This window comes from Temnothorax americanus, unplaced genomic scaffold (genome assembly GCF_048541705.1).
Source record: "Temnothorax americanus isolate GAGA-0224 unplaced genomic scaffold, ASM4854170v1 Scaffold10, whole genome shotgun sequence".
Taxonomy (NCBI): Eukaryota; Metazoa; Arthropoda; class Insecta; order Hymenoptera; family Formicidae; genus Temnothorax; species Temnothorax americanus.
In genome coordinates, this window is record NW_027509231.1 from 863543 (window position 1) to 876430 (window position 12888).

Genomic DNA, 12888 nt, shown 5'->3' on the forward strand with positions numbered 1-12888 from the left:
TATTTAATCCTTTCGGCTACTACATTCTTCCGCAGTAAAACTGTCGATTGAAATCGATGTCTTCATTGTCAAAGCACACGCTGATTCTTTTAACGACTCATTATTCTTCATTATGACCATCGTCAACCAAGTGATTCACCTCGTTAGCAAATCACCTTCATCAGGACGTCACGGTAGAGTATTATTGGTTGAACCACCCAAGACCTCGAGCGAATCTTCGAAGTGCTTCACCGACAGAAGAGAACCCGGGAAACGCGCTACGTGATCGGACTACGCTAAAACTCAAAAACGGAAGAAAATCTTGGAACCTGTGAGAAACGAAAGATTGAGAGAGGAAGTGTGATTCCTGCTCGTCGACAAAGGAATTATTGGATAACAGTGATATATCTTGTCGAGCACTCGCAAGGTATAAAGGATCACCTCTCTATGGGATCAATGATCCGTGACTTTCTGCAGTAAAGCTTATCGCTGGACTCTCTATCATTCGTCTCTTCCTTTTTTAAGCAATCCATAAAATTATCTTAAATATTTATAAAATTAAAGAAGCTTATATTGTGATATATTTAGGAAAAGACATGTAAAAATATTGCTTATATAAGTAAAAGATATAACATATACTACTTATATTTACAAAATATATGTGTAATCTTGTCCACACGTCAACGATGGAAACTTAAAACTTACTTTTAAATAATAAATACGTTAAAAATAAACATTTTCTCTATAGGTAACAATTTTCTATTTGTGCAAAACTATGCGAAAAGTTAGATGTAAATTTAAAATTAAGTAACAAATGCTGTCAAAGCGCGCACACACACACACACACACACACACACACACACACACACACACACACATTCCGGCTTTAATATTAAATATATAGCAAAAATACCGTTAAACGTTGGCAACGTTCGAGACGAAAAAGGAATGAGTAACCACTGTAGCTCGATAAAACAAAAGCAAGCGAAAACAAGCGAAACGCAGTGTATTCTGCAACCGGAAACGCGTCACGAGATCTTAACTATTCAATGAACGTTTGTTCATTCACGGTACGTGACGGTGCATTATCCGTCTCCACGTACTTCGACAAACATTTATCAATGCAACGGAGCTCTCGATATCGCGTCGTTTCGCATCGTATACTGTTTGCGACGTGATGATTGGAAAAAATCTCATAGGAGTAAGTATTTCTTGACATTCTTTGTGAGAAGTAAAGACGCACGGCCGCACAGTTTACTTCAAAGCGTTAGTTAGCGGTAACCTAATAACGATAATCGATCGACGAAGCGTCAAGCGCCTTGGTCGCCATCGAGAATCTCATGACGTGAGTATTTTTTTACGGACACTGAGGAAAAGGATCCCTCTTTTTGTATCCACGAGCTGGAAAAAATTTTCGAAATATCGACATGCCAAGCGTCATTCTCCAAGTTCAGTGGCGAAGAAAATGGCCTTGAAAGAATTTTCAATCCGTCGCTTAAATAGATCGGCGATTTTAGAAGATATGTAGATAGTGTAGGAGGAAATATATTAAAACATGTCATTCAAAGGCAGAAAGTAAATTAAGTTATTTTATCAAATTTCAGCAAATGCAACAACTAATTTAATCTATGTTTAAAGCAACTTTCTTCTTAAAGACACAGTGAGAAAAAATAGGAAATCATTATTCCTCCAATTATAAACATTTTAAATTTAGAATTATATTATTATATATAATAAAATAAACTTCACTAACGATATGTCATTAGTATGAATTATTGCTTCTAATTTTGATAAAATTACTTTTATCGAAAAGTTTATCCTTAATTCGATAATCCTCGAGATTATCGATGTTTCGATGCAGCAATTAAATTTATTAAAAAATTACAGATTATGTTATAGTTATAATATCGTTGTCGAGAGAGATACATAAGAAAATATTATATATCTACTATTTTTATTATTTTATATATATAAATTATGCAATGTTAATATAGACTGTAATTTTTGGAAAAAATATTGACATATAATATTCATATGTAATATATGAGTGGTATAAAATCGCGAAGATAAAGGCAAATTTGTGGTAACAGGACGTCTCTGTCGTCGCAACGCACAATAATCTTTTCTAGCATAAATAAAAAAGCTACGTGTAGTGGCTTAAAAAAAATTTACAATTTTATATCAAAAAAGTTACTGAAAACAAGACTTCTATCTAGACAGTGATATAAAATGCTGCATTAGAATAATTATTCTTTTATTCATATTGAGTTAATAATAATTAAATTACACAGACTTTTAATCCGCGTACATACACTTTCACGAATTATTGTTTAAGTTCACAAAACAAAATATTCAATTTCTTTTTTAATATTAATATAATATTTTAAATCTTTAGAGCAAACAAAAAATATAACTTTTTATTTGAAAAATAATCCATCCATTTTTAATAAATGACATAAACGATACCAATCGTATCGATAACATTCTGCTTTTTCAACTTATCGTTAGTGCAAAAACCGTAATCGCTTAATGGTAATCGTCAATAGAATTGTTCGTATCTATAACAGAACTAAATCGAAGAAAAACTCCTAATGATACGTCTCACTTTTCAACAGAGTGATAGATCATCTTTGATCGCTTCCCTCGAGACTTTCATCGAACCGCTGAGATCAGACATTAATCCTATATACGTTTTCGAGTCCGTGAGAAATAAACGTCAGGCTTTAAAAGCGAACGGGACTAAAGTCGCTTTACGGCTTGGTATAACGAACATAAATTAGACAACCTCGTAATGATTCGTCTGCGAACGTAATAACGTGTACACAGCTAGTACCGTGTCAATTAAACATACAAAGAGCGACACGCGCTTATGGACAGAACTTGACAAGACGCTTATTTTGCCGCGGACAAGTCTCTTGTTAAGTCTGGTAAATCCGATCGAACGACTGGTTATTCGAGAGTCCTAGGGTTCTCGCATTCAGCGGAGTACTTTAAACGACAGCGATGTTGTTTCAGAAGAACGAGACGATCGATAAAGGATTTCGCATCCGATCGCGCAAATACACGAGGAACGTCGACACAGGCAGGCGTTCTATACCGCGCGACCCGCGCGGCCTCGACTCTCCTGGGAAATTATGTAAGCGTCGATAAAAAAAGCATTCATAATTTACATAGGTCCCAATTGCGCATTTCAGCTACCAACCCATTGAAAGAGTATCACTTTCAAACATCGTGTATATCCCACATCGCGAATAAATAAAAAAGCACGATGGAAAATTACGCTTTGGATCCCTATCGCGATTGTGATTTATTTAAACGTAGAAAAACATCTGAATAAGAGTGAAGTCATAGTTGGCAGTTCGTTTGAAAACAAAGATGTGCGAAATTCTTTTCGAAGTGTTCAGGCTATGCGTAACAAACAATTCGCCAACCAGAACGCTACCGTTTGCTGACTTTATTAGCGAGATTAGTCATTCGAGTCACGTCTCCGAATTAACGTGTCACTCATTATTTAATAAAAAGCTCAAAATAAGTCGTAAGATGAGTATATATATAAGAACGTAAAATGTCGCACAGTAATTCAGACCGAACTTCAGTGCTTAAAGTACGATTTATGTCCGGCGCAACGCAATGAGATTCGCGACGTACCTCGCAATTGTTTTCGCGGTGCTTAACTTCGTTAACGCCCTGCCACTTCCGCAATTTGACGATGGTAAGTTAGCTTCAACTTTATCCGATTACCAATTACATTACAAACTCTAATCATAGTCACAATTTTTAAATAAAATTTGCAAAATTTGTAGTTTGAAGATTATGACATACTAATACTCCTGAGAACATTTTCCGAAGAGAAATCTTGTGACTATAAAAATTAATATAATTTTATATATAGGAAAATTTATATTTTCACACATTTTAATCCTATATAATAAAAAGAAAGGACTATGATATATATTAAAAAACTTAATTCCCTTTCTCTAAAGAAATTTTTTTGCTAAATGAAAATTTAGATACAATAGTAATATAAATATATTGGTGTAATATCTCTCAGCGTATAAAAAAATTAAGTAAAGAAATTTGTTTCAGTGTTAATGCATCCTGAATAATGTGACTAAAGATACTGCATGGTTAATGTTGTAATCTTCATCTTACAGGCGGTCGAGAAGAATTAGCTGCCAGAGACACGGCATACTATGGATTTCCATTCTTCTGGTACAGGAGACCTATCTATGACGACAATGACGATGACATTGTTAACGGAGGTCAAATTTTAGAGGGAAAGCGAAGATCATCTACTGTGTCTTATACTCATGTCGGGTAAGAAACATAATTGAAATTAATTTTGTAGATTTTGATTACGTATCCTCCATTCAATCTCGTTGCTTAAAAACACTCATTGTGACCGCAAAATTTACTATTTAAAGAGGAAAATATACTCTGTTGAGCATTCTATACGTATGTTTGTAAAGAAACATATTAAACACCAAGTGAAAAATTTTTATTTTTATAGAACTCATAATGAGCATCACATGCAAAACAAGCTGTTTAATTAAAAAGATGTCAGAGATAATATATTTAAGTAACAAAAAAGTGAGCATTTAAGTTAAACACAACTATTATGAAGCGATTAACATGAAGAAAAATTATTTCTTTTAATAGTGCCGGCTGGGGTCGTTAAGAAGAAGCAGTTAGAACACCCAAGCGTAAATGTCCAAGGAACTTCACTAACTCGAGCTAACAAGCTGTATTTAACTTTTATATAACTTTTATATAGTATCTATTATTCAAAAGTTTATATAATGTACTATTTTCTACTATTTTTTCTTATTATTTTAAACATGTAAGAAATTCCTTTTTTGCCTAATACAAGTCACAAAAAATACAAGTGGCTCCTTTATATCCCTTGGGGTATTGTATAAGCAAATTTCCTTATTAAATAAATACGATAAAATATAGTAATAATATTATTTGATACTTATGGCGATACATTTCACGAATATCTAAAACTACAATGATCTTGAAGATCTCCGTCATCCCCCCCCCCCCGAATTTCTTTAAGATTATCTCAATGAGTGGATAAACAATAATTAGTTCCCGCGGAAGGCTACAACTGCTGCAAGGACTCCATCACCTGCTAAACACATGGTCAAACATTTGCCTACATTGCAGCAGTATATATAAGCGATTGTGCGAAATACTAAAGGCCAGTGTCAGCTCTGTAAACTGAGAAGTAACAGAGCGTCAATTATCAATGGAACACGACAGTCGTTTTCATTTTGTTCTCGCTCTAATAGGGACGATCGCAGTCACGTCAACACCTATAAGCAATTTTGATAAGTAAACTTTTGAGTTAGATATCTGAAACGATATCTTAAAAAATCAAGAGTTCTACAACTCTTTGGAGAAGAGCCAGAATTCTATCCAATTACTATCCAAAATTATAAAAGTGGAACGCTAACGTTATAGACTTCCAAAAATCGTAATATTCGACGGATACTTGTCCACAGTGCCAAGAACGAAGATATTTTCAAATATTTGGAACTATTTGTAAATTATCGCGGAGAAAAATAATTATTACATCTCTCAACTAACAAGAACGTTTGCAATGGCAATGTAGGGCGCAGAACTGTCTGGCAAAACGTCGGAAGACATAGTTTCTACGGACCGTGGGATATCTCGGTAAAACGAAACGGGGAATATATCGATTACAACGATTATGGTGTTCACCTCGAACAGTTCCGGCCTAATTCACCGGAGCTGCCATACGACGACGTGTCGATAGCTAACGGATATATTGACGCGTTGCCCTCGGCTTATAGCGATCTGTCGCAACTGAACACGCTACTCAGCTCTGTGGGCCTTGCTGATTTCCGCACAGGAGTTCGCCCTGCTGATTGGATCGACCGAAGTACCGATAGCTTGAAAGAACAGCATTGGGAGGATATTGCTTTTCACAAAATCGATGAAGATACGGAAGACTTGGACGATTTTGTAACTCCAATTGCAGCGAGATAACAAAATTTTGTAAAGTTAATTAAAAAAACAAAATAAACATAATAAACTTTGCATATGCGATGTTATCCAAGTTTGTGACATTAAATTCATGCTGGAGAGTTAAAATAAATATCGTTTCAATATTAATATAATTTTTTTCAGTGTTAATTTATTTTATAACTAATCCTATCAGCACAATTTAAAATATATAATTTTATCTGAAAATTTAAGAAACCTGAGATTATACACTACAAAAACGCTCTCTGAGAGTTGCGCTTTCATATTTCAAGAAAACAATGCCGAAGAGATAAACACTATCTTTCTTAAGACTTAATCATAAATCCGACAATTAATGACGGTAGATTAATGAAACCGTGGGTCATCTTTAACCGTAAGCGTACTGATTTTGAACGCGACAATCTTAACGAGCCCTTTGTCTTTAAAGTCGCTGTGTAGGCAACGGTGGCGGCACGTTTCTCCAGAGACGACGACGTTGCCAGACGAAGTCGGAGAGGGTACCAACTCGCCGGAAAACCTCGCGACTCTCAGTAACGCAACGCTTAAATGGAGATTCTCGTGAATATTTAACGTAGTACTCTTACTAAGAGGATGAGCTTTTCCGAAGGCTCAGTCGGCCGGTACAGAAGCCAACGACGAAGTTGCTCGCCTTCTTTTATCCCCAGTACTCGTTCCGCAAAACAAGTTGTAATCAACTACAAAGTGGGCGCGGTTCCGCTTTTTTTCTTTCATATCAAGTGCGAACAAGTGCGAACACTTGCGGTTCGGGTACCGTCACGCGATTTTTATCATTATATAGCTTATTACGCTCGCGCGGAGATTAACAAATATCTTTTTTGCATTGTACAAAATTTCGATAATTGATAATTAATTTTAGTAAAAATTATATTAAAGCATCTATCTTTCACACTTTATTACATTATCGTTTGTACCATTGTAACGTTCCAAGCAACAACAATAATTTTATCTGCTCGCACAAAAACTGCATAAAGCTGCATAAAACTGTACTGCATCAGCGATAAAAGAGGAATTCCATGCAAAATAACCCGCAGTCGCACAGCTTTGACTAGTTCCAAATTGCACTTTCTCATCATGCGATACAAAATAGTGCGCCCCACGGCTACAATCACACAAATAAAAAATCAGGAGCGAAGGGTAAGGTAAATGAACGACAAGGAACGTGACAATACAGCAAAATACACGTCGATGAATACTAGCACAAATCCGACAAATCCTATATATGTTTTGTTCTGGAAAGAATGTGCGAAACATTGCGGAGGGAGTGAATGAATATTCATATAGAAGATTGCACACTGATTAAATGCAAATTAAATTAATCTCTTTTCCAGCTGACCAAGTGGTTCGCGAAGTATTCGTTAATTTGGACGCGGCTCAAATGCCTCCGTACGTTTAAGCACGCTCCTCCTCCCGAGATTCATGAGATTACCACCATTTACCTCACTGCATGTAAAGTAACATCTCCATCGTTCCCGTTTTATTTATTCACCATTAATTACCGAAAGAGAGAGAGAGAGCGCGAGGAAATTATGTTATCATCCAATGTTTTATATATGTGCGATTTCTAGATTATCTCAGGTTAAAAATTAGCGAAAACTTAAGTTCGGTTTTCTACGCCTATATTTTTTTAATTAGATAGGGAAACAAATAAGTTTCCGTTTTGCGTACTACAATACCTAAAATTCGTTTAATTTAAATAGACCATTGATTTTGACAAAAGACACCTTTATATTTAAACGCTAGACCGAGTATGACCACGCGAATATCAAAATACTCAAAATATATTTAGCGCTACTCTCAATTGTCCCTTTAACGCGTGCCTACATGCAGCAAACACGTTTTATTCTACTTGGATTAATGTTGACATCTCACATTCCTCAGGCCGACAGTTCTGACTTAATTTCCCGTCGACACGGAAATAACAAAGACGAATTTTGGTCGCCATCTCCACGAACGTCCACCAAGAGACTGCGCAAAATTTAATTCCTACCGTGAGATTTAATGCCGTTCCTATGACGCGCGAGCAAGCCCGTAATACTCGCTGATACGTTTATGCCGCGCGAATGAGAACGCGACGAGATGGATTTCAATTAAGTCAACGCAGACAATGAATTATATTCCTCAGTTTCTTCGAAAACGCTGGTTATTATTGCAAAAACGTCGTCAAGGTTGACTGTCCACGATTAAAACTTTGACGTCCAATAAAATGCCCCTCTCTTTGCACAAAAAATTTAAGTAAATCAAGTAAATTCAAGATAGATTGGTTTTAGAAGTTAAAATTATGAAGTAAAAATGTCTTTTAAAGATAAAAAATCGCATATTAAATTATTTTCACGTATTTTTACTTATATACCTAATATCAATATATCTGTATTTCAAAAAAGATATCCCGAAATATAAATTTTAAACAGCAAAAAAATCATCTTGAAAAGGTTAATGTAAGCAATTCGCGCGTGAGAAGTATAGAAACAGAGACAGTGTAAACTGAATCACGATGTTTATTAGTGCTGGGATTCCTCATTACACCGCACCCTCATCATTTTATTAGCGTGCTTGTTTCCGTAATCACGTTCTTAAACGGAATGACTCTCGTTTCTCCGCCAAGCGAAGGAAAAATCACCTACAATACGTGGGACATGATAAACGCATGCTCACGTCACCTTTCGATCCCTCACGGCCAAAGATAGTTCCGTGGTACGGTTGCCAGTAGAATAGAGGAAGATTTATGGCAAAAAGAAAGAAAGTACCGCAGTCCATTTGTACGGCTTCTTGCATCTCTATACGTTCTCCCATACGCTCGTCATGAATGACTGGTAAATCTCTCAACCTTCGCGCAGTTCTTTTACCGACGAATCGGAACGGTGAGGCCAGCGACGGCCAAAGTGGCCTCTTTATCAGAACCTCGTGATTTGTCAACCGAACTTTGTTGGTGAGAATACGGTGAAGTGCAATAAAGACTCCCGGCGGTGATGCCCTAAACGTGTTTGCGATTTCTTACTCCGTCTTTCACTTCTACCTGCATCTAACATAAGTACCAATGACTAATCTGCACCGGAAAGATAATGAAAAAAGCAGCAGGTACAGCAAAGTGCAATGGATATCTCTACATTCCAGAAATACTGTCTCCCCAATTCGAGATTATTTCGGTGATAAAAAGAAACGCGAGACGGAAAGTATAATAACCCGGCTGCTGCCAGACGTAATTATTTCATTTAAGATATGTAATATATTCTTTCCACGTGCGTAAATCTTTTCATATTTGAAATAACATTTAGCAGAATTTATTAATATAGCATTTCCGCAATGCGTAATTGTAAATTTAGTTAAAATTTACTCAATAGTAAAATTATCGAAACAAACAAACAGAGACAAAGACGTAAAAACTAATAACAAACGCGTTTTCATCTTTTACATAAAAATTTTGCGGGCATAACTTCTCAACCGCTTTTTCACGCCGCATTTGTTTATAAAGAGATTGACATTCCACCGAGAACAGCGAGACGCGATCCTATTCGCTCTGGCCATTAAGACTCGCGTCTCGAAGCAGGTGAAATGACATGGGAAACGAAATGCAAATTGCTTTTCTTTTCGATTTGACCGAGTGTGCAGTGTAGCGCGCGATTTATCGAGGATTCTGTATGCAACTATACGCTCCACGATGGCATCTGCAACTTTTCTCATACATATTTTTCGCGCATTGCGAACGATACGGCGCGCGCGGCGATACGTCATCGTCTACTGAAAAATTTGTTCTGTCTATCGGTTGACTGACGATTTGGAACTGCCATGGCGCGGAGAATATCGTGCGAATAGAAAAAGTCGTTAAAAAACTTTATATTTTGTGTCGCGAAAACTTTTTTCAACTTTTCCATAATTTTTTAATAACTTGTATTTTTAATGTTTTATATTATATGCCAACATTATATTCTGCTGTGACACGTACGTTAAATTAAAAATATTTGGATGTATCAATAACTTTCCACAAATATACGCATATACAACATACCATTTATCGATTACAGAACATGATCCTCAATTATTTTCTAGTGTTTTTTACGAGAACAATATCTAAAAATTTAAAAATATCGAGGCGTTCAATTTTCCATACAACGTAAAAATAGTGATCCAAGAGAAAAAATTATTTTTGAAATTGTGAGTAAGCACATCAATATTTTCAAATATGCACATATTTTAAAATGCGCATAAATTGTAAATTTATAATTTTTACTTTCCAATGTGCTGGCTAATTACTTTATCGCTCTTAATCGACATATGCTAGTAATTCAGTATAATTAATGCGTGACGGGTATTACTTAATTAATCCCTCTTCAATAAAAAATAACAGAATTCGTTTTTTCATTAAAATCTTTTATCCGACACTCATAACGTAAAGTGTTATGTATGACGCGATCGATGTATCTGTTATTTTTCCCATATAATAATTATGGATATTTACAATTTTACGCGCACAATTATCTCCGAATTATTATTATTCATGAGCACTGTTATATTTTAAATTATAAATTGTTGCCTCATTAATTCATAATTTTAATATTAATATCAATTATACGCCAGATAGTCGTAGCTAGTATATCGTTCGCGATAAAATTATAACACAAACGACGACGACAATTTCGCGTCCGGACGAAAAGCGTGGACAGTGTACCGTACGTGGATCGATCCCCTCATTATATCGCTATACAAATACAAAATACACAGCACACACATGGCGCGCGCGTTTGTTATACACCCGCTACGTATAAAAATATATACCTATATAAATGCAGGTATGACGTACGTATGATTTACCTGCGCAAGAGAATAGTTTTTTAGACGATATAGATTTTCGTTGACGCAGCGAGTCGACGAAGCGCAACGATCGCAGCACAATTATAACTATCGATTCCACTGCTATTTATACCGGTATTCATCCGATACCTCGTATTAAAAAAGACCGTTTCATTTTTTAAATCAAGTAAAGTTTACTTTAACTTTCAACGCGCAGGAAATACCTATCGACCAATTCCCGCCTATCATCGCGCGCGCACGAACACATTTATCACTATACATTTGTATATCTTATTTCATCTGTTATATCCCCGCGCGCTATGTTCACTTATCTTAAGCACTCACCTTGCGAATAGATCGGGAACTCTCCGTCACTGTGGCTGTGGGTAAGCATGCCCGTGGAGTAAAACTGCCACAAGGCGCGTTTTCTGCTCTCCTCCGACGTACCCGCGAGAACCTCGTCGTCGTCGGCGAGGCCTAACAAACTCACCACTTCCGAGAGCGACAGATTGGCGCAGCGACCGCTCACCGAGGTGAGACGCACACGAGGGCAGAAGACGAATTAAAAAACGACCGCGCGCCGCGCTACGCTTATCGGCCCTTACCCCCACCCCACCTTACCGTTCTGAGACGGAGCGCGCGACACTCACGTGCGTACACACACAAACGATACTGCGAAGGAAATAACGGTTTGTTTAAATTCGCAGCCTAAAACACGCGGAATCTTTAAACGACACTGACAAACTTATCCGATTCGTATAACGAATGACGCACAGTCTAACACTCTCGTTCCTCAAATCTTTTCAACCGTCAGAATCGTTTGTTCGTACATTTCTCATGCGATTCTTTCATTGTCCGAGTCTCGTTTGATCAAGTTACAGTGACACTGGATTCCGACGTAAGTACCATTCTTTTCAATGTCGTCGTTTCACTGTGAAACGGCCGACAATGGCGACGGCACGACGATGGATCGACAACATCTTAAAAAATTGGAAAGGAAAAAGTATATATCGGGAAATTTTCACGTATCGGAAAAAATCGAAGCGTCAATAAATTTCTCTCCTATGCGCAGAATTGAGACTATAATTTATTTTAACAATTAAGATCGGCAATTTCTCGATTTTTCGAGCTTCTATATCTATCTCCTTCTCTATTTTTCTCGGCCTTTATTTTCTTTTCACACGTTACGGTACGGTACTTAGCTGAAAAATTGCAAGCTAAATATCCTACCTTTGAAAAATGTGGCAATACGAATCGAATACGGTTCCCATAACAAGCGGTACTCGCGATATATATCGATTGTATCGACATTTGACCTCGATACAATTATCTAACCGAACGGGCACATATTATACGGCGATTGGAAGCGCGACGGTTTTGACGGCTGTCATTGGGTGTTATTGCTAGATAGCAAATCAATCCCAATGCATATGATTAGCGCACAATTTCGATTTCAAATTATTATTTGAAATGATATATCGTCAATGAATATTCATCAAATAAAGCGTAGCTTTAGATCCGGCCGTGCAAATGACATTGAAACAGAAAATATCGAGGCAAAATTATTAATGATTTATTCATTATGACATCATTAAAATTATTTTATAAATCCGTACAAAAAAACATCGATAATGGTCAATTTTTTTGCTCAAATTAAAATATAATCTAAATTATTATTTTTTGCTCCTTTGCGCAACATTTATTATATCGTTTGCCATTATTTAATGTGTGAAATTAGTATTATTAATAATCTAATCCGAAATAATCACTCATTTATTATTCTTATGCACGTTATTATTAAAAACAACAATTTTATACCCTTTTTTTAATATTTTTGAAAGATACATTTTATTATTTCGTCTTAAATATGACAGTTTAATATGTCAATATGTCAATATATAAAATTTTATCTCTATAAGAACTATTAATTTTCCGTAAACATGTTTGCTTCTCGCCTTCGTACAGCGACGAAACTTTTAACAAATCGATGCGAATGGTTCCAAGTCGCGACGAAGGCTGAAGAGGGAAGATGCGCCGCCGTCAAAATATCGCGTTCGTTATTCTGATTGATTAAATAAAAACCAACTCTGT

General features: G+C 36.2%; 3 protein-coding genes across 6 annotated transcripts in view; 2 read left to right on the forward strand and 1 right to left on the reverse strand.

Annotated features, from left to right (window-relative positions):
- LOC143898905 (phosphatase and actin regulator 2) overlaps positions 1-12888 on the reverse strand; it is a 216109-nt gene that overhangs the window by 196598 nt on the left and 6623 nt on the right. For 2 of the 3 annotated variants that reach the window (XM_077408804.1, XM_077408795.1), the window contains exon 2: positions 11143-11777. The exons of the other annotated variant lie outside the window; for it this stretch is intronic. In XM_077408804.1, the coding sequence (XP_077264930.1) occupies positions 11143-11191 (49 nt within the window). In that variant the 5' untranslated portion in view covers positions 11192-11777. The remainder of the gene's footprint in view (positions 1-11142; positions 11778-12888) is intronic. 3 annotated transcript variants of the gene reach the window in all.
- Positions 966-4939, forward strand: LOC143899143 (uncharacterized). 2 transcript variants are annotated; one of them, XM_077409156.1, is made up of 4 exons: positions 966-1180; positions 2995-3115; positions 4134-4296; positions 4639-4939. In XM_077409156.1, the coding sequence occupies exons 1-4, from the start codon at positions 1157-1159 to the stop codon at positions 4655-4657; spliced, it is 327 nt and encodes a 108-aa protein (XP_077265282.1). In that variant the 5' UTR covers positions 966-1156; the 3' UTR covers positions 4658-4939. The 2 variants fall into 2 exon arrangements, with proteins under 2 accessions (XP_077265282.1, XP_077265290.1); XM_077409164.1 differs by lacking the exons at positions 966-1180; positions 2995-3115 and adding an exon at positions 3546-3691.
- Positions 5071-6085, forward strand: LOC143900982 (uncharacterized). Its single transcript, XM_077412822.1, has 2 exons — positions 5071-5310; positions 5589-6085. Exons 1-2 carry the CDS (start codon positions 5231-5233, stop codon positions 5992-5994), a joined length of 486 nt encoding a protein of 161 aa, XP_077268948.1. The 5' UTR covers positions 5071-5230; the 3' UTR covers positions 5995-6085.